We start from the raw sequence: 24223 nt of genomic DNA, 5'->3' as shown, positions 1-24223 counted from the left end.
ACAGCCTTGCCATGCACATGTTCTCCGGCCTTTTCCTTTATACTTTTTTTTATACTTTTTTTGGCGCTTTTGTGAGTCCATCATAATGTGTCAGTCTCAGCCTTGTCCATTGATAGGCTGACATGTATCAAATCAATGTGCGTCTGAACGCCGCAACAAATTGCGACCAGTGATTGTCCTTTTAGTTTGCTTCCTCTGATGTAGCGCCTTTGACAGTAGTAATTTCTACCGACGGCTTGCAGCCATTGACTGATAGGCAGCCTGGATTCTCACGACTACTTCTTTACGCACTCTCGCACCACCTTCAACCAGCGAACGGGTATAAACCTTCCCGATTTCATTTAAATGCTTCTTACCCACAATACTTCTTCTCTATTCTTGAGGCCCGTGTACATGACAAGCGTTCTATACGATGCGTAAACCGCTCCTCGTAACAACCGTCCCGATCCCAATCGGCGATCTCAAACTTGGCAGTCTGATCATCGACCGCTCCCACCCGACGCAAAACGTTTACGCCCCAATCGACATCCAGCTACAAGATGCACCGACTGAAACAGTGCTCAAGGCACCCCAGAAGAACTATAAGACCCTTGTGCGCGTACAGTCGGACCGTTCTGCGGCCGCATCTGAGCGTGCTGGGCTGGGATTTTACCCGCGAGCATCCCGACGTGGCGGTGCAGATTGAGGCGCTGGAGGGGTTCACGTATGAGCTGCGGAATCCGCTGCAATGGTTCAATGCGTTGATCGAGCAACCTGGTTCGCGCGAGTGGCTGCAAACGATGAACCGGCGTGGTGCGGATATCTTTCTGGTTACGGGGTGTCGCTCGTTGCAAGATGCGCGGGTGACGTTGCACAGGAAGCACCAAAAGACTAATGGCATCAATGTCATGGTCGACGTTGGCATGGTCGCTTCCGCTGCTGCTGGTGCTCCGCTGCCCGTCCCTACCGGCCTGGAGATCGGGATCCAGGCGGAGCAGAAGACACTTGACCAACAGAACGAGCAATACGTGGCACCTGGCGAACAAGTATTTGCAATCCAATATAAGAAACTACGATTCAAAACCTTCCCTCGGGACGGTGTCCGGCAAGCATCCGTGGGCTTGTCGACGCTCTGGGAGGATGTCCTCGTGCATCATGGGGAAGCAGCGCTTAGGACAGAAGCCAAATTGATCGCCGTGCAACTGGATGATGCGGTGCAGGTGGGCAGACCGACGACCAGAGTGTCCGATGAGGGGGAGGAGGATATCTATTTTGTCGTCGATGGAGACCACTGAAAAACATCGTTTTGCTTTAATCGCGGCTGGTCTTTCGGTCCCATGTTACTGCCGTTTCGAAGCAGTTTGTATAACTCGGCCTGTCTCAAGGAAAAGTATCCAAAAAATCAAGTATGCAGACCGTGCCGAGTCCATATCTAGCACTGTTCATTCCTTTCTAGTACGCGGTCTGACAAAGCGCGCGACGGAGGGTGAGAATCGCCTGCTCTCACGCGGCTTTCTCACTCCAGTTGCGCGACCGCAATGTCGATTGGTTCTTACCCCGCAAGGCTAGGCCAGGCGACTGGCTGGTGTGACCATTTAGCGTGTGGCTTAAGTATGGCTGAGCGGACGGGAAGCCCTGTTTTCCACACCCTATGGTCGTATGTGCTAGGTTTGAGGTAAGGCACCTATATAACGTGCCCTTGAGAGAGAGTATTATCACTCAGAGCTATATGGTTTTGGAGTAGTGGAGCAATGTCCTAGTGGATGAGCCTATATCAAACATAGAGAGGCTAGCTCATATGTGAGTTTACATAATCTGGATGACAGTTACCAGGCAGGGCCGGATGAAATAACTATAATAGGAAGGAAGTTTGAATACAGGTTTGCCGGGACCCAATTGTCTCCCAGAAGTTGCAGTGACACTCCAGAATATCATGACGAGTACCGATCATGGAGCTGCTAACAACTCCCAGGCAGCCCAGGTGGCCCACACAACCCGCCATCCGGCGGCATACCACAACGGCCGGATGGTATATTCATTCTCCTGCAGCGCGCTCCATGCGTACAGCGCAGCAAGACTAGCATTGTAAAATGCAAAGCAGGAGCCCACGATCCGACCAACTTTGGTGTGACGGATATGGTAGTCTCGCAGCAGCCAAGTGCTCAGCACATACGGGAAGAAGGAAACGCCCGTCACGCGCATCCAGAAACGGGTCAAGGGATGAGCCAGCTCGTCGCGGTTGGGTATGACAATCGGCGAGACGAACAGAAAGGCGAAAGCGTCAAACCCCTGCACTGCTAAGGCAGAGCCGTACATCAGGCGAACGGACAGAGGCTGGAAGTGATTCTGTGGCGCATTAGCAGCGGACAGATAATATAGCAGGTAACCTACCATGATTGATGATCTCAGATTGTTTAACCTGATATTCTGTTTGCTGTCTTCCCTAGATTGAATGGTTGAACAAGTTGCTTGAAGATTCAGGAGCAGTTGACGAGGGTGGGATGTTGCAGGCTTGCAGCACAAAACTTGCCGCTTGTCATGCCGCCACCTCGTATAGCTAGCGTGTGACCTTCGTATCCCTCCCAGGGGGAAACGTACCTGTCGACCATTTCCATCTAGATGCATCTCCAATATGCAATCTAAGCTTGATCTTTTTTCCGGGAGGCTTATAAATAGAGGTGTCGCCTATGGACGGGCTCTGCCGAGATCTATGGACGGATGTTCAGACATAGTACTGCAGGAATGGTGGTATTTTAGTACGTACTACCAATATATTCGATAACGACATGGTGACAAAATGATAGAGCAACGCTTTTACAAAAAAGGGTTCTCTTGACGTATTGTAGCACAGCAGTATGGTGCACGATCCTATCAAAGCTTATACACAATCCGAAGATCAAGGGCACCCCTATCCATTTTGTCTTCAGTATATTCTCCATATCCCGGGAAACGCAGTTTAAGCAGTTCAATCCCCTCACCAGGTACAGCACCAATAGCAGACCGCATCTTGCATTTTGCGTCAAGGATGGTCCGGAGATCGTCGGCTTCAAGAAAGACCTTGTATGGAGACTCTTGGCCACTACCGAGGTTTCGCACGGTGTAGGTTAGCCCATTCGAGAGCGAGTACTGGGTCACAAAAACAGTGTCTTTGCGATCGTAGCCGTAGTACTTTGCGCGATGCATGTACTCGTCGAATGTATCCTGCTGTAGCTAATCCGGGGTCTGAGCATTCATTAATATTGCGCAAGCATAAAATTCCACACTTACAGATTTAATCATGAGCCTCAGGTCGCGCTTCCCCAGGTGGATATCCTCGTCGCCACAGGCTGTGAACACGTACTCAATCCCGACTTGGACCGTACCGCCGAATATCAATTCGTGGATCATAATCATCTCTCGGTTGCCCTGGTAAACTCGCTGTTCCACATAGATCCTGGGATCGGGGTGGGTCTTCTCTCTCTCAGCAATGAAAGCAGCCAACCTCACATACCGGCCCCTGTCATAAATCGCATCTGGGTTAAGGATCTCTGTCTCGTCTGGTATATCCATTGGGGTCAGTAATCACTCACGGCAAAATGACCAAGTCAATGGCCTTAGGACTTTCCTACCAGTAAAGAATACTTTCCTGAAACGGAACCCTGGAACCTCATTGCGCTCACGACTTTGATCCTGGCTCCGGGTGAATATTGTGAGGGGATGATCCCGATTGAGACTGTATTCCTTGACCATGGTTTCGATGGGACCTCTACATATAGATTTGCCGAAAATGCGTTTCTGCGGCGTCCTTGAGTTGATCCTGCTCTGGCCTCTGGGAAGTGACTTTGCTGTCTCCTTCATGACTCGAGTTGCTGATCTTTTGCTATGCAAGAGAATATTGTCGTCCTCGTCCACATCATGGATGCTCGCTGGTTCAGGGGCAGTTTTCATGCTGGATTTAGATTTGTCCAGTGGCAGTAATACTCGTGGTATTCACGAAAGCCTCGACGGGAAAGTCAGGGATTATATGTTCTGAGGGGTCGTCTCCAACATTGGTGCGAGGCAGGCTATTCTGGGGTTGTAACGGGGTGGCAGTGCCAGACTAAGTGCTGCAAGTGACTGCGCCGCAGAAATAACCCTGGCTCGAAATAACAGCACCATTTTAGTATACTTCCATACAACAGTCATGCCTGACGTCCTTCCCAGCTGTACCTCATGGTCACGCAGTAGATTGGTCCACTGGGCAGGTTGGTAGAGATCAGGAAGGAAGATCAACCAAGTGTATACGCTTATCTGAGGTAATAATAGCTCGACTGAGTGAGAGCGCGTCAACGCTGCAGGAGCTGTCGAGAACGGCAGGGTTGTTCAGGACCGAAGAGACGGCGCTCAGTGAAACCATACCGCAGTCCTGTGGTAAGACTTATAGATCGAAACAAGCCGTCTTATCTTGATATGGAGTCATGGATTGAACCCAGGCTACATTTCCTGCTAACGCGAACAAGGTGATAACAGGTCCGGCTGGTTCAGATTCTACAGGGCGGCAAAATTAACTCCAGAGATGGCAGGAGAAGGGTCAAACAAAAAAGTGGTGGTAAATATCCTATGGGAAATGCGCAGACTTGCGGCGTAGTCACCTTCTATTAACATACACCTGGTGAGAATCTGATACCCACTGCTTCATGCGAGAATGTCAATTCCACCTGTTAGAACAAATTCCCTTTCAACTGCCACGTTCTCGTTACTTGAGATACTTCGATTGAAAAGAAGCGAAGATTAATTTGGCCAGTCCCTCCACGGTGCCTGCTTCGGCAGTCGTTGTCAAGGAGAGGTTCATATTGAGATACCGGCGGGCAAAGTTACGGAACTCCACAGTCATCAAGGAATCAATAGGCAGAGCAGCTACCTGCGAATATTCTTGTCCGCGGGCAAAAACCGAATATTCCTGTATGGTCCTGACAATCTCCGTCACAATTTGTTTCGGCAGTGCTGGGTCTTTCAGCCGGTCTGGATCCTTTTCGATTGCTGCCAATTGCTGTTGCAGGTCCTCTACTGCGTCTAGTTCCTTCGATCGAAGGGGCCGTTTGTTGATGTCTAAATTTGCATAGACGCTGAATCTTGCATCTCGTCCCCAGAGCGGGCGAACGGAGGGGTCTGCAAGAGACTTTGTGCTACTCATGCCCACGATAATATCATTTCGGACGCGCAGAATGTCGTCAGATGACTCATTCACCGGCGTGCTTGATGGTTGACACTCAAGCATGGCAATCTCAAATGCATCAAGCACCTCCTGTTCCCTGAGGAGGCGAACATGAGCTGCCTGCATCCTATCTCGCAACTTCTGGTCCTGGTTTGCTAAATGGCCTACCTCGTCCACGGCCCCCAGGTTCACGACGGAGGCGGGAAGACCGGCATGGAGTCGGTACTGGGCGAAGGACGTCAAAAACGCATTGGCGGACGAGTAGTTGACCTGGCCAGCATTACCCATGACACCGGTAATGGATCCACAGACGACAAAAAATCGAAGACGGCTATCGTATCCTTTCAGTCCTTCATGAAGGTTCCAGGTACCCGCCACTTTGGCGGAGAGACATTCCTTCCAGTGGGAGTGCGCCATCTCAGGAATAAAGTGGTCCTTTGAGAGGTTAGCGGTCCATTGATTTGTCTGGTTCTGCTGGCATTGCACTTACATGGAGCACCATCGACAGCTGCAGCACGCCTCCAATGGGCTGTCTGCAGCGTTGGATTGCTGCCTTGACATCGTCAAGTAGTCCGACATCTCCTTGGATCATGACTACGCTGCATCCCTGTGCCTCCAATTCACACCGGAATGCTTGATCCTGCGCGGACTTCCCCGCTGACCTGGACAGGAATATGAAGTGACGAGCGCCGCGCTCTACCATCATGGTTGCCAGCGCTCGTCCTACTCCTCCGAGTCCTCCGACTAGAAGATAGGAGACATCGTCCGACAGAGCCACCTTCAACTGTGATTTGGAAATGACCACTTCGCTGGGGCCCTCTGGCATCTTTATGACAAGTTTACCCATGTGGAGCCCCTGTTGCATCAGTCGGAAAGCCCTGTGAACATCAAATGCATCAATGGCTTCCAGCGGCCGAACGGGGGTGATTCGGCCCTGTTCATATAAAGCCAAGGCTCGGGTGACAAGTCTGACGCCAACAGTTCCGTTAGTTTCATCACGTTTATAGCATAATTTGCAGGCGCTGTGAAACATTAACTGGAAATTCTCTACCTCGAAATAAAGCCCGGCTTCTCCCCAAGGCGAATGAGATCGACCCCGAAGAAGGCTCTGTTGCCGCCAAACGCCTCCATGTCGAGCGTGCCGTGCTCGAGAAAATCTCTCTTGCCGATTTCAATCATTTTGCCGAATTCTGCGACGCATTTCCAGGATGCATGCAGCAGCTCCCCAGCCAGAGAGTTTAGCACGACATCAACTCCCCGGCCTTGAGTCGCACTCATCAACACCGGCAGAAAAGAACCGTCGCGCGAGTTGAAAATCCGATGGCGCGGAATTCCCATGTTGTGGACAAGATAGTCTGCCTTTGCGTCGCTTCCTGCCGTAGCATATATCTACACATGAGGCTGTTAGAGTCGACTACTTTCGACGATTTATTAGTGATCCAGATTCATAAAGGCATACCTCGGCACCGACCATCTGGCACACTTGAATAGCAGCCAGCCCGACCCCTCCGCATGCCGCATGGATCAGTACGGACTAGACATATCAGTTGAGTTACTGCGCACTAGAGTTGAACGTCAACATACTTGTCCCTTCTCTAGCCTTGCAATATCCATAAGGCAATAGAGTGCAGTCCCAAAAACAACAGCTAGGGACGCGCCCTCTTCAAGCGACATGGATGGTGACAAGGCCACGCATCGAGAGGAGGGCACGATAGCGCGTGTGCGAAACAATCCAGGCTGGGTGACAATGACTCTTTCACCAGGGTGTAACTGTGTAATGTTCTTGCCGCATCGTCGGATGATTCCGCTTGCCTCAATACCCAGCTCGCCCTTGTGCGCCATAAGCCCCATTGAAATCATGATATCCTGGTAAGAAGAGTTAGTGACAAGCTCTCATTTGCCAGAATATGATTTATTTCACATACGCGGAAATTGAGTCCAACATATTTTATATCCACCTCGACATCGTCTGGTCCCAGAGGCTGTGGTTCGTCTTCACACCAACAAAGAGACTCCATCAACCCGTAGGCCTTAACATCAATTTTGACCAAAGCATTCGGCAAGGGGTCCTGATGAAGTCGATCTTTCAACCGAGTCCATTGGAAACGTGGAATATATACCTGCCCTTCCTGCAATACGAATTCATATTCGGGATCACGCAAGCCGGTCTGGCAATCCAGCTGCGAGAAAAACTTTCCAGTGACCTTCACCAGTGCCGCTGCTGCCGAAGCATGGAACTCGTCGATCTGCAAGGTTCCAAAATGCAATTCTTGTTCCTGACGGGCCGTGCGAGACACCCCAAGGACAATCGCGAAGTCGGGACTCTGGCAAGTGAGCTCGACGGATGGCATTACCCAAAGGATCGGGGGCGCGGCGGTGACCAGCGACTGGAATGCCTTCCAGCTCGTCTCACTAATATCCTTGAAGAATGGCTTTTGAACATCTAGCAGCGATACGATGCGCTGTTTGTTTGTGAACTCAGCGCCCAGGGTGCAACGCTGGGTTTGATAACCCATTCTCTCGAATTGTGCTTCCACATTGCAGATCCAGCCGTTATTATGGACCAGGCCGGGACAAAGAAGGTAGATGAGCTCGGTATGGTCCTCCCTGGGATACGGCAGACGGGCAGTCAGGTTGCAATAAGGGTGTTCGCCATGCGTACCCTGGATTTGATCGAGTCCGACCTGCATCAGTGTTTCCACCCATTGGATGGGACAGGGTGATATACCGCTCAAGGATTCCAATTCTTGGTTACCCACAAGACTCTTTAAGCACTGTCGGTTGGTTAATTTGAGCGCTTTGAGAAGCAGGAATTACTTACCCTGATGTACCCCATCATAGAATGCACTAGAACAGGCGGCAATTAGATGATGGTTCAAGCGCCAAAAGCTTCCGAGAAGGACGAGAAGTCACTCACCAGCATTTGGTATATGAAGCAGAACTCGGCCTCCCGGCACAAGGAGCTTTTTAATGTTTTGAAGAGCAGTTTGCAGCTGAGAAGTCGGAACGCCTGTCTGGGAAAGATGTCAGCAATCTGGAGTGCCATATAGTTCTGGGATTAACGGGACACACATTTGACACTATAACCAAGTCATACGTTCCATTTCCAAAGCCCTGCTCACAGGGATCCGTAGTTATATCCAGGTTCTCGAATTTCACTTCCTTGAATTCTTTCAGGCGTTCAACTACGGCTGAGCTGATATCTTTCGTGCTCGTGTATGTATACTTCGAGTAGAATGGGAGACCTTCGAAATTGAGATACTCAAGAACCTGACGGGATACCACTCCATTTCCCTCGGCGATATGGAGGATCCGTAGCAAGGGGTTGGAGTGCCGGAGAAGGCCAAACCAGTCAGACATATCGCTCATCGATGCAACCAAGCTTTCACACTGCCATATCTGCTTTCGTATGACATTCGGAACAGCCGACGTCGGAAGCGATCCGTCGACAATGTCCCGGACGGTTTCCAAAGCCCAGTTACTCATCGAGGAAATGAATTCCAACTTGCTTGTTCGGAGCTCCTCATCCAGAGCGGTCTGCTGGCGCTGTAATGCTTCCTCCGAGCACTTGAGCCACGATGCGGCTTCAGAGACTCCCCAAAACGCTTCTCGCTGGATTTCTGCAATTTGAGTACTGATAAATTTCTGGTATTGTTCCAACGATGGTGAAAATGGTGTCACATCGACAATCCGTCGATGCACCTGAATAATAGACAGAGCGGAAAGTTTGGCAATCAGAGCAAAGCCAGCTTCAGTAGACTGGGAGTAGCGTAGCGGTAGCTGTTGCTTGTTCACGAGATCAATGTCGGGGCGCCATTCTGCGTGTGATGCTAAAGGAATGTCTGCCTCGTCGGCTGCCCTCATATTGTTGTCGAGCGGGACAACCGTGACGTCCGCCATTGAAAGTACTGGCTTGATAAATGCGCCTTCTTGGTCGTTAGCCATCAGCAGCACATTTCCGTTACCCAGTTCTGCTGTGCGATTGCTGGTCGTCGCTTCCGCTCTCATCATTTCCTGACCCAAACCGAGCTGAACCTCTCCCACAAATATAGGTACATAGAGCCTGGTCATGTGCACTGCTCTGCCCTTGCATGCAGCTACGGTGAATAATTGCCGACACTCATCGATCACCGTCGGATGGACAGCCTTGCCATCTTGGCGGCCGCGCATCAACGCCGCAGCCACACATCTTGAAGGGTCGGCGGTGATATCTTGCATTCCTCTGAAGGTAGGTCCATAATTCAATCCCACCTTCTCCAGCATCCGATACCAATGCTCGGATGAAACGCGCCGAGGGAAGACTTGTGGCGCTCGTAGTTCGGAATCAACCTTGTTGACGCCGGATTTCGCTCGACCAAAAGCATGTCTGATCCACTCGGTCCCGTTATACGACATTATAGCGAACTCATACCATTCAGATTCTACGCGATCATTGACTCTGACGTGTCTTGCGGTTGTAAGAAGTTCAATAGGGTCTGACCGTGGCAGGCACTTCTGGTGTCCTCGACACTGCCAGCGCCGTTAACAACGCAAAGCTCGCTGCCAGAACCGCTCGAGAGAGCCTTGCTGGTAGCAACGGCCTTACTCCTGACGAAGCGACAAAGTACTACGAGGCTTACACCAAAATGTCCCCGGTTCTGCTTGATGCATTGGCGGTTGCCAAGGACAAGGTACATTAGACTCCGCGCTTGGTACTCGATCTTCTGGCTCTAAGTAATTACAGGCGCCTCTTTACAAGGAGGCTGGATTGGGTCTGCAAGCCTGGGATAGACTGGCTTACCCAACCCATAAATCCACACCCACCCCACCCAATCCACTGTTTGGGTGGATAAGGGCTGGCCCTAATCCAACCCATGTGGATATGGGTTAAACCTGCTATATCCATGTGGATATAGGTTAACCAATGGGTAGAGCCTCTAGAAACTAATAAGCTTATCTAACTAGATCCAGGCCTAGATAGGGGGATATTTATATATATATAAATAGAGAATAGTCATATCTATCTATATATAAAATAAATATTAGATCTACTAAGAAAGGCTAGAGTTATAGTAGTTTTTAGATTTTAGAGGATAGTATTAGGATAGTAAGGGTAAGATATATATMTCTCTGCAYYAYCTTTYAACCTAAGCTTAGGGGGGACCCCTWCTCCCCTATATAAGTCTATTTTAGCTTATATAATAGGTAATATATAATATTTATACTAATCTATTCTTATATTACTTATTAAATATATAGATATCCTAGTGGTGTGGCTAGAATACTAAAGAAATAGGGGGTAATCTAAATACTAAAGGTCACCTGACTAGATAGTATGGATATCCATAGTATCCACAGTTGAACCCCCGTGGATATAAGGGGTGGGTGAGATACCTGGTGATTTACCCATAATCCACATGGGTTGGATCAGACATGCTGTGGGTCAACCCATATCCACCCCACAGCCAGTCTAGCCCGGGAGTCCGTGCAGGATTTGCACAATGAGGAGAAAATGTTTGAGGAGCAGGCAAATCAACAGATTCCCAAGGAGACGATGAGCAAGGCTGCTCCGTCCATTGAGCAGATCAGCAAAGCCTTTGACGAGGCGGAAGCTGCATTTTTGTGAGGAGTTTCCTTGCCTTCGCCTTGGCGAATTTTTGTGGCAGGCAGGGAGGATGGGCAGTAATAGCAGTAATCGGAGGATTGTAGTGTGGGGGATGCTTACCACGGTCCCTAGCTAACCTTAAGTAGCTAGCCTAATTTTAATTTGAATTGGCTTTTATCATGTAGGCTAAACTCATGTGGCTGGACTTGTCATTTGGAGACTCAAGCCCTAAGGAATGATACACTCATTCCCCGTTAGTCCAATAGGTCAGACATATTTGAGGCCTGTCACTGGGGTAACTGTTCCACTTCTTGCTGAATCGACTACGATCTACGCAGCACTGCCTTGTCTTCCACCTTCTAAATGTGAGCCCCTGCGCCGGCGCCAATAGGGTCACCATAACAGACAGGCACGAGGCGCGTACCCCTGGCGGCCGAAAACACAGTTCAACCCTGCACAGGTAGGGAAATTTGAATATAAGTTGCTCAAGGACCTGCATAAAGATTGCATCCTGAATGTTTCTGCCCCCTCACTTTAGTCTTTCTTTCTCGATTCTCACTCTCTGCTTTAGATTATCACTTCGTTTACTTGACTCCAAACATGCGATTTTTGCTTCCTTTCTTGCTTGGCCTCGCCGTCGGTTCACCTCTCCCATTCTTCACAGAGAAGAGCATAAAACATCGCGACGTGGTGAGTCTTCTTCTCCATCAGACTGGTTCTGAACTTTCAAGAATACTCACAACCCTCCTAGGATGTAAGGATCAATTCCTCAAAAAGCACAGTCTCGACAGAGTCGACTAACAATAATGCACCCGGTTGAAGCCGGTATAAACCTTGTCTCTCGACTGTCGACTTCGAAACCGGCTGACCGAATATATCTAGTTTGTGCGTTGAAACTAAAGATTCCTTATTGAGAGATTGAATTACTGATCATTCGATAGGTTGTGGGTTATGTCCTCAATGGATAATCAAAACAACTCTTGACTAATCCGAGCGAACCTCCAGGATGTATGAGCGACATATCCCCTTTCTTTGAGCAACTGCTACATGTGTCAGCTCTAACAGCAATAACTCAGGTGGTACGGAAGACATGGCTCTACTTATCATACTCATGCTCACAATAATGCGCAGCTTGTACGTAACTCCTATATACTATAGGCTTGCTGAGGCACCTGCTCACATATTATAAAGGCTGTAAGTGGCAAGACTGAATGGATCAATCCTAATACTTTCCACTGACTTGATGACTGCATAGATTGTACGTTCATCATGCACCGTTATGACCAACATGACAATTATCACAGAGCTATTTAAAGACATAACTAACCAGAACTGCAGGGTGTATGATCTCTAAACACACTGAATACTCTGATTATCCTCCACTAACAGGCATCTAGTTTGTAAGTAGCCACCGGTTTGTATGAGCTCCAGTCCAATGCTAACAGCACTTCTAGCATGTATGATTTGATTCCACTATCCTTTGCGCGTCAGCCTCTACGATGACTAACAAGTACACAAAGGATGTACGAAATCAGTATCCCAAGGCTTACTGCTGATCACCAAAGTCTCTGATTGTGTCGTTAGGTGGTATGGCATCCCGTCTTCTGACTACGGTTAAACCTGACTGACGCAGAAATATAGCTTGTACGGAATTGAACCTTTGGCTCTCCCAGGTTATTGATGCAACAGTGCTGAACGAAAGGTTTTAGAAAGTAAGTCACTTTACCAAGGGAACTTCAATTGAAACGTTAGCTGACCAACGGTGACTCTTAGGATGTACGACCCTCGCTATTAGATGCGAGACCGAAAACTAACGGGAAAAAATTCGACAGGTGGTATGTTCACATACTTCAAATGCGGCTGAGCTTACAACACACGCTGATTATATGGGAAATCAAGAAAGTATGTCATATCATTCCGCGAAATGACATTGATCTAGTTTTGAGCTGACAAGAACATAGCTTGTAGGAGACTCTTTCCAAGAAATACTAACGTCCTGTCAATTAACTTGCCGGATGTGATAGAGTGTATGAACCTTGCCCCTCGAAAATGTTGACTGAGATGTATGATGTGGCTGAGGCGAAATTAGTTTGTAAGCAGATCAACTCTTTAGCTGTTGATGATAGTGCTGACTTGACATTCTAGGATGTAAGATTCATCCATGAGACTCTGTTATCCGAATCTCCATGAACTGACTCGCCATGGCTGAATATCACAGTGTGTATGTTTATCACCCGACAGTTGTGAGTCCTGGGTTAATCATATTCGATCCTCGAATCCACAGATCGTAAGTCACTTCACTGGCCTTCTCTCCTCTCTTATAGGAATCGAGTATTCCACTGACATTAGTCTACTCCAGGTCGTGAGTACATTCTATCGGGCTGCAAAGCGAATCAGATTACGCCGCAGTGGCCAACTAACGTGCCATAACAGAATGTATGCTATACTCGTTGATTTCGTCTTATATAAAGGTCAAACATGCTGACACCGATAACAGTGCCAAGAGACCGCCGCCAAACTCAAGGATAAGGAAGGTAGAAATAACTCAGGCACCACTCATCACTAATACGCATAATAGATTCGACCATCCAACCGGACTCAGGCTCATCATTAACAGTACAGAAGAGCGACTTTGTGGTGCTACAGGCATCACTCGCGACATTCCTAAGGTATACCAGTCGAGCCTTAGTACAGGTTTTCGCCCCATAGGGTTTTCCCTGTACTCTAGTGTGAATACAAAGGCCTGAATCAAATTGTGGAGTCAACCAGCTCCTCTTCCAACTTATTCTCATCGTAATGTCTTGGATGGAATTTATATTCGTGATGAACCTCCGTAGTACTCCGTCTTTACCATATCATGTAGTACCTTATCCTCTGCGAGGTCACAACTGACAGCCAACCTTATTCGTAACTAGAAGGATGTCAGTAGTTGAAAGCCAATCATGTACTATGTATGAGAGAAGGTCTGGGGTTTAGCTCCCATATATTCAATGGCCCCAGTTTTCTGCCTGGTTTTTTATACTCTCTGTGTACGGCTCTAAATTGCCCAAGGAGCCCGGTCTGTTGAACAAATTCGGTTGCTTAGATTGCAAGCTTGGGCGTGTCCGAGATTGTTTCCTTCTCCTCTGGGACCTCCGCTCAATCTCCCGAAGATTTCCTCGCATAGATTTTGGAAGATATGGCAGGAGAGGGGTATATGTCATACCATCTGACTATCTTTTAACATTGTCAGGTTCTCGTCTGATTTATCCGGTACGCCACGTTGGTATAGGTAGTGCCTCAGCCCGATCTTCCGTGTGCCCAGGTGAATGGATTCAGAACATCAAGTATCAGCTGAAAGAGAAGAAGAAAGATGATGGATTTGAGGCCAACTATGACTGAGAGAGAAGGCCTGCTGGAGCATTGTTCCAGATTAGGAAATGAGTTAACTGCTTCAGAGCTAGCTTCGGTAACCCGCTGGTCCACGGATTTGTCGGAGGTGAGGATCGGGACTACAAAGTACTGGAGCTCATGTAGCTCTTTAATCAACGAACAGTCGAACCCTTTGATTATTCCCGCCCAGTCTCCGTCCCGGTTCAGCTCAGCTTGGCCGGAAGTCTTCTCCGTCCCGTTCAGCTCAGCTTGATCAGAAATCTTGCCTCAATTCGACCTCGGCACCCACGAAGCGGGGCATAGTTGAGGCGCAGGGCCGTTATTGGTATTTGTTTACGGGCCAGAGTATGTCCTTAGGCTTTATTTAACTTTCAATCTGACCCCGCCTGCCAAGCGTCAAAGTTGGCTTTATTAGCCGACGAGCTCTCGTATAAGCCGTCAGCAGCTCGCCCGATATGAGCAGGATCTAGGCAAATTTTTCTTTCATTTTACTGCAGCCCGACATCAGTATGTCGTCGCTGTATAAATGCACATCTTGCAATGAGCTCATCCAGCCTAAGAAAGCGCGTCTCTCATGTGCTTCCTGCGCGCCCCGCATAACCCTATGCGCCAACTGCTTCGTTGTACAGAATTATCCTCCGCAGCACCAGGATGACCCCTCGCACGCAATCTCGCTACACGCACAAAGCGGTTTCATCCCTGTCCCTCCGCCACCTCCACCACGAGCGCAGTCTGTCCGAAGCCCATATGGTCCTCCCCCGCGCCGTCCTGTATCTGTTTCAAACAGAGATAGCGATGTCCCGCCGAGGAAACCTCCACGTCCTACAAATCCAGAACCAAGAAGTGAAGAACGGGTGGAGAACACGGTGCCAGTAACGCCGACGTCGATGAAACCGGAAAGAACTGTCCCAACTATTCCATATGCAGCGAGACCAGTACCGCAGAGTCCGTCCCCGAAAAGCACCGAGCCATCTCGTCATCCACCATATCCATATTCATCTACAAGCTGGATCCCGCTCTTCACCGAGGACATGAAGCCCTCGGCTTCCTTCATGAGATTAATCGAAGAGCTCTTCCGCCACCTAGACCCGCAGCGCACGGGGTATCTCAGTCCAGAAGCCGTCTCTAAGTACGTAGACGTATGTGGCGCACCACCTAGCCACAACGTTTGTATGTATATCCATAGTCCTCTTCCTACCGTTACACGGCCAACCAGATTAACGATCTAACACACGACACAGGGAAAACCAGCCGCGACAAAAACCCACAATATGGCTACGACATGGCCGACCGCGAACTAGCCGACCACTTCACAGCATACGCCGTCGACTTCGCCCTCCGTCCACGCACTCCACCCTCAACACCCGTCAATTCCCCTCTAGATCCCCTGTCCTATCTCCCGCCCGCTCAGCGCGCTGCCATTTCCGCATTCATGCCCGCCCAATCCACATCCGCGAACTCGCTCTCCGGAGGGAAAAAACCCATGCTGTCATTCCGAGGCTGGACGGACCTTACAATCTGCGGTGTGCTTCTGAACCCGTCTGCGTCATGCGGGCAGCTCAATCGCGCTATGCAGGCATTCCAGTTGCCGGTTTGGAGAGAGTGGGGTGATATTCCTCGGGATATGTTACCGCTTGCACCGTATCAGCCGGAGGTTGAGAGGGTGAGGGTATTGCTTGAGGGGGCGAGAATTAATGCGGAGCAGGAGGTTGATGCAGTTCATGCGAGGTTGAAGCTGGAGCAGAGGGGACGGCAGAATGCGTTGGATTTGTTGGATGATCGGGTTTGGGTTCGTTGGTAGTCAGCCAACGCCATAGTGCGATAGGGGAATGGTTCATGATTCTCAAGGTTAACATATTATTTGGAGTGATATTGGGCCATGAGTTGCCTTCAGGCTGGCTTCATATATATGTTGTTTTGTTCCACAAAGAGGTTCTTCGGTGTTATGCCCTCGATTCGTTTTAGGATTTTTCCACCAGTCAACCTGCATTCAATGACTGATATTGCCTGGGTGCGATCGACGATACCACATCCATCACGATTTAATCAAACCAATGAAGTTTGTTAGATGCAACTCTGCAAGTATGCTATAGCTGCACAGCTGCCATTATCATACCTGACCACCCCTGACCAAGCTAACGCAGACCTCCTAGGTGTTACAAACTCCAGCTCTTTCAGCGGCTGTAGTCTACTAATCAGCCATTGAGAAAAAACTGAGTTCCTAGGAACTGCTCACTAGTTCGAGTCCATGTGAAATTGCCAATATCCTAGTAACTGTACAAAATTCGCCGCACTCTTCAAGCACAGCCTCTTGCGAGTGACGGTCGCCATTCGGCTTAACCAATTTTCTAGTGGTAATTTCTGTTTGAGACGTCTTTTTTCCGCTTAAAATTCTCGAAATCCGGTATACGACATGCGTCCCACATCACGTAGCCCGCTCTCCGTTCATCAGCAAAGTTCTTGCTCAGAACGAAATCCAAGCCCCACTGGGCATGATCATCGGATAGATGCGCCTGACACCAAATTTCCGCCGGCCCGGAGTTGCCTAGATCTGGTAGGAAGAGGTCATAAGTCGAATAATCAGGGTCTTGCGTCAAGCCTTGCAGCTGTCTCATGTAGGCTGCACCAAACTGGGGGGTTCGAGCAGAATGCCGTTCGTGTATATAGGAGTCGATAAGATCCTCAATAGCGACATCAAGCAAAAAGAATCTTCTTCCCGGCTTCGTCTCGGCAGCCAGTAGTCGGGACCGGGCTTCACGTGTTGGTGCTCTGGTAAGCTTGTAGACGTAATCTATACCGCGAGAGACCTATAAAGTTTAGTAGATGTCCTTCTTTGTGGATGTACTACTAACCAGAAATGCTTTTTCTGTATTTTTATTGTCTGGTAGCTCCAAATCGGCCGTCTTCCCGGTACCCAAGGGGATGCGATATACGTCATTGAAAGCTTTAGGCGAAGAATTTCGTCAGCTCTATCCTGATCCCTGTGGTGTAGATGAGCATAGTTACCGAGGGAGTGTTGTCTCAACAAATACTCATACACCGAGGCGAGCTGCTCGTTTATCCAAGGGTGAAATCCAATATATAACGGCATTGACCAGTGACGATCATAATCCACGATATACGGACCGTCATCCCAGAGACAGCAGAAAAATTCAAAGAAATAGAAAGCACGTTGGACACGGTAGACCACAGTAGGTGACGGTGCGGGTGGAGAGTGGTCTAGCACTCCTTCAATAGCCAGGAAGTCAAGGGCCGTAGATATAAAGTCGGTCGTAAAATAGTCAATAGCGCGATGTAGTTGGTGGAAGTATTTGTGCGCCTCGGCCAAATCAACAGTGGTCAGATATTCCCATGCTTCTTGGGGAGAGGTTCTTTGGCATTCGTCAAGGACGGACCACGAGGCTTCTTCGTCATGAACTTTAGTATTTTTTCTAAGTGTCCGCATTTGCCATATCGTCACTGCGACCGGCAAAAGTCGAGGATCAATTTCGTTTCCTAGGACACGGCCAACAATAGTAGGGGATTCGCGCAGCGCCTCGGCCAGCAGACGGTGGCTCGAAACTGCCGCGGAAAGATCCCGGATATCGGATAGCTCTTGCAAAATGGAGATGCGCAACTCAATAGGGAGGGCAAGTATCTTGGCCATGGCTACTGAGGGCTGTTGGAGCCAAAGTACCTGACTCTTGCAGATCTCTCCGAGTGATCGCAATACTTTAATGATCAGATGTCGCTTTAGGAATGTGGAACAAATGTGGACGTGGTTCGCGGGGGGTCGACAGGCATGGAACGAACGCATGGTTTAGGTTAGCCTCTTCCGGTCAAAAGTGGAGCTATCAAAGTGTTACCTTAGCGGTATATCTCGTAAGATTCGTAAAATATTCCCTATTTGTGGTCAACGACTGTCAATGTAGGTACTGCTGTTCGGATGATGTTAGAAGATTTTTCGGTGATAGGATTCAAATGCAGACTCTTCCGTTGTCATTCTGAGCTTGAAAGAAAAGCACTTGGTTTTATTTTGCTATTTGCCCCGGAGTTCAAGATTGTCCTCGTACATCAAGACCGGCTACCCACAATGTCACTGTTTCCAAGCATGTTCAAGAGTAAGTTGCCGTCTTATCTACTGCCAAAATGCTATAAACTTACCTCAGTTCCTGGGTTGACATTGCTTTTTAAGGGCAGAGTGTGACCATCCGTAGGGTGTCCACGCTACAGTTGTTAACTCCGACGTTTGAGAGCATAAACAACAGACGACTGCACTCCTCTCGTACAGTTAGTGGGAACAGTAGACAACACGTCTCCTTAATGAGTGAAGAGATGCCAAATAGTCCGGTGCAATATGTATTGTTTGAGCCCCTTCTTCATATGATGCCTCTGGCTTGATTGACTGAGATCTGAATCCTACCAGAACAACGCTGGACCAACTCGCGAACTGGGCCCGACAGGGCTCTATCTACCCTATGACCTTCGGACTTGCGTGCTGCGCCGTGGAGATGATGCATATAGCTGGTCCACGGTATGACGGCGATCGCCTTGGTCTTCTGTTTCGGGCCTCCCCTAGACAATCGGATCTCATGATTGTCGCTGGCACACTTACCAACAAGATGGCATCCGCACTTCGTCAAGTATATGACCAGATGCCTGAACCGCGATATGTGATTAGCATGGGTAGCTGTGCGAATGGGGGCGGATACTACCACTATAGCTACTCTGGCTGCGATAGGATTATCCCGGTGGATATATATGTTCCTGGTTGTGAGTCTTCATGGATATGTCATTTGCTCATGACAGCTTGCTTACTTGATGTTGTTGCAGGCCACCCCGACAGCCGAGGCGTTGCTCTATGGAATCTTCTTAATACAGAAGAAGATGAAGAATAGAAAAGTCACACGCATGTGGTATCGGCGTTAGGTTACTTTTGTTGTGCAAGTGTGAATAGGAATGGACTTTCATGACCATGTCAAGAAATCACTATGGTGGAAGCCATTTGCGTCAAGATACTTCACGCATTGATTATTGCATGACTTTGAGTAATTTTCTGTAAATTTTGCAATTTCTACATCTCGCGCAACGCAAAGTCCAATTATATAATAACCCTTTGGTTATGCACGCCATGTCCCCAAGGTGGCTGTTGCGAAACCTGTACTTCTGCGTGACATTTATCATCATGAGTTCCAAAGAGAATGGTCGCCAGCGGGTGGGAATTTTTGGTCCGTCTTAGATGTCATGGCAGACGATCAGTAATTTAGAAGTTTCCAGACAGATGGTTTGCTTGTCTACGAGAAGGGCTGGTCCCCGTAGCACGTGAAGGGGATTGATTCGGCCCCCAAAAATCAGGCAGAACTGTTTCAAATTTCAATTTCTCCACTAGCTGCATAGCTTACTTTTTTGCTTTCTATTGAGGGTCCAGAGGCAACACTTTGATCGGCATACCACTTGGCCGCGCGAGAAATAGATGGCTAGGATCGGCTCAAGCCGACTAAATCTTGACTGACAATCCTTCTTGGGCCCAGCTGCGAACGAGCTATAGGTGATAGTATAGGATACTAGCCTTGAACATTCACGGGACTGAGCAATACTCGTACCATTCTGCCAATGGAAACCCCTCAAGAATATCATATCGAACGATATTTTGGTTGGGCTGTACACCGTGGGGAGTATCTATCCATTTTCAATGTGTCGCACACTCGCACTCATGACTACTAAGGAGCTGTCAAGGGTGCAAATACTTGAAAGCTATTAGCCAATGCAATTGCCGTTTATGACCCGAGGTATACCTACCTGGTCCACTTTGCTCTACTATGCATAATCTTAGAAGAGATGTATGTCATAGCTTGGCCACAAGACTGTGATTATGGAGAACTCCAAAATCAAAAGGGGGACACATCAGGTTTAGTTCTGGCCCCATGGTTACATTCGCGTGGTATATACTTATGCATAGATTTGAGGAACTCTTAAGACTGCAAATCGCATGGTCTTCAGATGAGACATGCATAGTCCTTGAAGCATCAGCAGGTGCATCCCGGTGCGGAGGTCAAAATTCCTCCTATGGCTTGATCTTACAATTTCCCCACTTGGCTGGACCCTGATGGCTAGATCCAAACAACCCGTGTCAACATCCCCGGATTGTCCGGGTTCACCGGCTTATGTAACGATGTTTCAGAATCTTTAACCATGTACGGAGGCGTGCACCAAATGTTTTGATGCATGCTAGTAAGCTTGGCTGTATCCTGCTGACGCAGGCCCCTAGTAATTTGTATGGAAACATGTCCAGAGGGAAAATTACTCAAATGAATCTGTCTATAATAGTGATAATATGAAGCTATTCAAATGTCGTCCTAGTCTAGATATTGATGTCCAGATAGCTGTCCCTTAATTTATCTTCCTGATTAATTACACTTAGGCCTATCTCAGCCCTCTTAGTATTCATTCCCTCCTTGTAGCTTGATAACCTCCTAGATATGGTGAATAAGGTGTTTAATCCATTATTAAATCTTCTCTTACAGAAGCTTATTCTATGCCTTTATCTAAACACCTTTACTAGTCTTCTTATCTTGAGGGGCTCTGCGTATGGTTATAAGCCTCTTTAGAAATAGCTAGTATAGCTTAATTACATTTAAATCAGGTGAGTTCCCTGGCTAATCTAGCAGCTGTTAAACTATATGGATATTATATACATACTGTTAACTATAGTGGATATGGGCTGGGGCCTTATCTTCTAAAATAACAGTATTAGGTTGATCTTTCTGACATTCTTTTATGAAAGGAATGAGCTTTAGAATCAGAACTTCCTAGGTGAGAGAGGTTCTAGATTAGTTAGAGTTGCATTTGGTGTGAGTTTGGGTGAGTTCAAAACCAGTTAGCACTGAACCACTGTGATTTTGAGTTTAAATTTTAGAACCCACAGCCAACCCAGATCTGATCTAGGTTAGTGGCAGTTTTACTGTAAAAACCCGCCACTAGGCCTAGCTAGGCCTAGCTAGGCCCCTACTAACTAACCATGGTTAGATTTAGTTTAATTTTGAGTTGGTTAAACCACTACCCCTTAGTGAATTTTAATGCCTCATCAAATGCCATATTATCTATCATAATATCACTATGCTAATTAAAAATTATCATTTTTATATAAAATATATTATAATTATCATTATACTAATCTATATCTAAAATTTTAATTCAATATCTATAGGGCTGAATGGGGGGTGGTTAAAAATGTTTTTTTTTAACTATAGTAATTATTAACTATTAGTTATATATATATATATATCCACACCACTTTCATACCACCCCATAATGAAAATGATTATTCCTCTATATCTCAGTAACCACTAGGTATTTTAAATTCATATTTATATCATTAGATAGCCTAGATCAGGGGCTATCTAATGATATTAAAAATATTAGAAGGTCCCTAGAAATAACTGATATCTGGGTAAAATAGATGAGGTGGTTTCACCTAATCTATAAAAATCATAAAAACCATAACTAACAGTTTCCCCTAATGGATTTAATTTGGTGCTAAGAGAAATTAAAACTAGTATGGTTCCCTAGGCTAGGCACCCAACACTCCAGGTTTGGTAAGGTTTGGGTTTGATTTTTGTGGTTCAGTTATGCAACTCTAAGATTAGTATATAAATTACTAGGATTAGAAGAACCTCTGAGAGAACTTACCTTTTAATATCTTTACTAATCTATTCCACCTTTCTTTACATTATAAATATATTTACTATTTGTAGCGGGCAGGGCCCACTGGGTGCTCATGCTTACTAAGCCCTCACAAACTGCCTTAGGCATTAACAAACTCTCATCCAGTCTAGACAGCAGCAGTCATATGACTCTATTATAATTAATATACTAATTAACTTTATTATATAATCTTACCTAATATTCACACACCCCTTTTTATGTTCGGCTACTGCAGTTAGGCTGGCTGTTGGGAAGGGAAGGGAATTCCTATGGGAGTCCCATGGCTAGTTCCCTTCCCTTTTTACCCTTAGTAGTGGGAATCCCATCCCAACCCCTTAGATAAATGGGATTCCCATTTCCCTATCCCTTAGATATATGGGATTCCCTAATTAATATGGGAATCCTATATTAATTTCCCATCCCATTCCTACTAAAGGATTAGGGATCCCATCCCATCTAGATAAGCATGGGAAATCCCATGGGAATCCCAAACTATCCCAAACCTTAAATTATGGGGTAAAAATAGGGTAGAATAGATAATATAGCCCTAAAAATAGGCTATATTAGGGGTATATTATCTATTTTACCCCACTTTTACCCTATATATTAAGGTTTAGGATTCCTATGGGATTTCCCTTCCTATTCTAATATTACCCTATAGGAATCCCATCCTAATCCCTTAGATAATTGGGATTCCCATTTCCCTATCCCTTAGATATCCTAGGCTATACTATAATAGATATAGAGAATATAACCATTAGCTAAAGCACTGCACTAAACCATAGTTTCCTAAGTATTTAAAAAACTAAGCTAGCCTGTGCTATATACTACTATAGTATTAGATATTAGAAGAAATTCTAATAGTAGATAGGTACTAGCTTACCTAATAAATATTCTTATTAAGGGAAGCTACTACTAATATTAAATATTAATTAACTATAGAGCTAAATAAATATTTATTAACTAATAATAGATAAAAGAGTTCCTACCTAATATAGAAAGTCTACTATAACTAGTACAGGCTATTAATAGCTATAAGGTGATATCTTATAGATAATATAATCTAGAAATTAAGATTACTAACTCTATAGGAAATATTAGAATTTACTAACTAGCTGCTAAGGCAGTTAATATAGTAGAATATAATTTAATTCTAGGAATATACTAGCTAAAAGCTATTAATTTAGATATTAACTAGAAAAACCTTGCTTAGCACTACTATCTAGGGTCCTCTAATAGAAATAATAAGCTAAATATTAAACTAATATCTACTACTATAGCTGCAGAAGAACTATAAGCCTATAAAGTATTATTTTATATAATTACTATATCTATTAGGATAGAAAAAACCATCCACCTATAGACTACTATAAAGGGTATTAAAGATATACTACTTCTATCTCTAGAATATATAGAATTTATAGATATCTTTAGTAAAGAGTAAGCTAGTACCCTACCTAAGAATATTATATATAATTATATAATAGAACTTAAAAAGAGAACTTAGCTACCTTATAAGCTACTATATCTACTATTATAGGAAGAACTCTAAGTCCTTTAGAATTATATTAAGGAATACCTATAGAGAGAATAGATTAGGTTATCTAAGAGTTTTATAGATGCCCTAGTATTATTTATACTAAAGAAGAATAGTAGTCTATAACTCTATATTAATTACTAAGGCCTAAATAAAATTATAATAAAAAACTATTACCTACTACTACTTATAAGTAAGCTAATAGAGTAATTATTAAGTGCTAAGATCTATATAAAGCTAGATCTCTAAGATGCTTACCACTAGATCTAAATTTAGAAAGGTAATAAATAGAAAATAATATTCTATATAAGATATAGATATTTTAAATATATAATTATACTATTTAGCCTAGTAAATGTACTAGCTATATTCTAATTATATATTATCTAGGCTATAAGTAATCTATTAGATACTTACTATATTATATATCTAGATAATATTATTATTTATTCTAATACTAAGGAAGAATATATCTAGTAGGTCTAGGAGGTCCTAACTAGACTCTATAAATATAGACTTTATAATAAATATAGTAAATATAAATTCCACACTATGGAAATTAATTTCCTAGGGTTTAATATTAGTATAGAGGGTATTAAGATAGAACCTAGCTATATTACTACTATTATAGAATAGCCTAAACCCTAGAATATCTATAAAATATAATAATTCCTAGGCTTTATTAACTTCTACTAGAGATTTATTAAGTACTACTCTAAGATTACTATACCTCTAACTAACCTAACTAAGGGATATATAATAAAGGGTAGAAAATAATATACTTAAGAACCTCTAAAGAGGGAAGGGGAATTCCTTACTATAGAAATTAGAGAGATATTTAATAAACTAAAGTAGAGATTTACCTCTGTACTAGTACTATACTATTTTAATTTAA

General features: G+C 45.8%; 6 protein-coding genes across 6 annotated transcripts; 2 read left to right on the top strand and 4 right to left on the bottom strand.

Annotated features, from left to right (window-relative positions):
- Positions 1-539: 539 nt before the first annotated feature.
- Aspvir_009365 (uncharacterized protein) lies at positions 540-1274 on the top strand (the record flags this gene model as incomplete). The annotated part of the gene is made up of 1 exon (XM_043272512.1): positions 540-1274. One exon carries the CDS (start codon positions 540-542, stop codon positions 1272-1274), a length of 735 nt encoding a protein of 244 aa, XP_043128447.1.
- Positions 1275-1926: 652 nt separating this feature from the next.
- Aspvir_009364 (uncharacterized protein) lies at positions 1927-2373 on the bottom strand (the record flags this gene model as incomplete). Its single annotated transcript, XM_043272511.1, has 1 exon — positions 1927-2373. The coding sequence occupies one exon, from the start codon at positions 2371-2373 to the stop codon at positions 1927-1929; it is 447 nt and encodes a 148-aa protein (XP_043128446.1).
- Positions 2374-2850: 477 nt separating this feature from the next.
- Aspvir_009363 (uncharacterized protein) lies at positions 2851-3906 on the bottom strand (the record flags this gene model as incomplete). The annotated part of the gene is made up of 3 exons (XM_043272510.1): positions 2851-3189; positions 3247-3515; positions 3588-3906. The coding sequence occupies 3 exons, from the start codon at positions 3904-3906 to the stop codon at positions 2851-2853; spliced, it is 927 nt and encodes a 308-aa protein (XP_043128445.1).
- A 787-nt stretch (positions 3907-4693) lies between these two features.
- Aspvir_009362 (uncharacterized protein) lies at positions 4694-9547 on the bottom strand (the record flags this gene model as incomplete). The annotated part of the gene is made up of 9 exons (XM_043272509.1): positions 4694-5587; positions 5643-6120; positions 6204-6541; positions 6612-6686; positions 6737-7018; positions 7078-7926; positions 7974-7999; positions 8070-8166; positions 8225-9547. 9 exons carry the CDS (start codon positions 9545-9547, stop codon positions 4694-4696), a joined length of 4362 nt encoding a protein of 1453 aa, XP_043128444.1.
- Positions 9548-14617: 5070 nt separating this feature from the next.
- On the top strand, positions 14618-15909 carry Aspvir_009361 (uncharacterized protein; the record flags this gene model as incomplete). Its single annotated transcript, XM_043272508.1, has 2 exons — positions 14618-15278; positions 15350-15909. 2 exons carry the CDS (start codon positions 14618-14620, stop codon positions 15907-15909), a joined length of 1221 nt encoding a protein of 406 aa, XP_043128443.1.
- Positions 15910-16456: 547 nt separating this feature from the next.
- On the bottom strand, positions 16457-17754 carry Aspvir_009360 (uncharacterized protein; the record flags this gene model as incomplete). The annotated part of the gene is made up of 3 exons (XM_043272507.1): positions 16457-16915; positions 16961-17052; positions 17115-17754. The coding sequence occupies 3 exons, from the start codon at positions 17752-17754 to the stop codon at positions 16457-16459; spliced, it is 1191 nt and encodes a 396-aa protein (XP_043128442.1).
- Between the last annotated feature and the right edge of the window lie 6469 nt (positions 17755-24223).

The sequence above is a fragment of the Aspergillus viridinutans genome, assembly GCF_018404265.1.
Source record: "Aspergillus viridinutans IFM 47045 DNA, scaffold_8, whole genome shotgun sequence".
Classification (NCBI taxonomy): Eukaryota; Fungi; Ascomycota; class Eurotiomycetes; order Eurotiales; family Aspergillaceae; genus Aspergillus; species Aspergillus viridinutans.
Note: the sequence above shows the minus strand (reverse complement) of the source record. Positions and strands in the feature narration are given on the sequence as shown.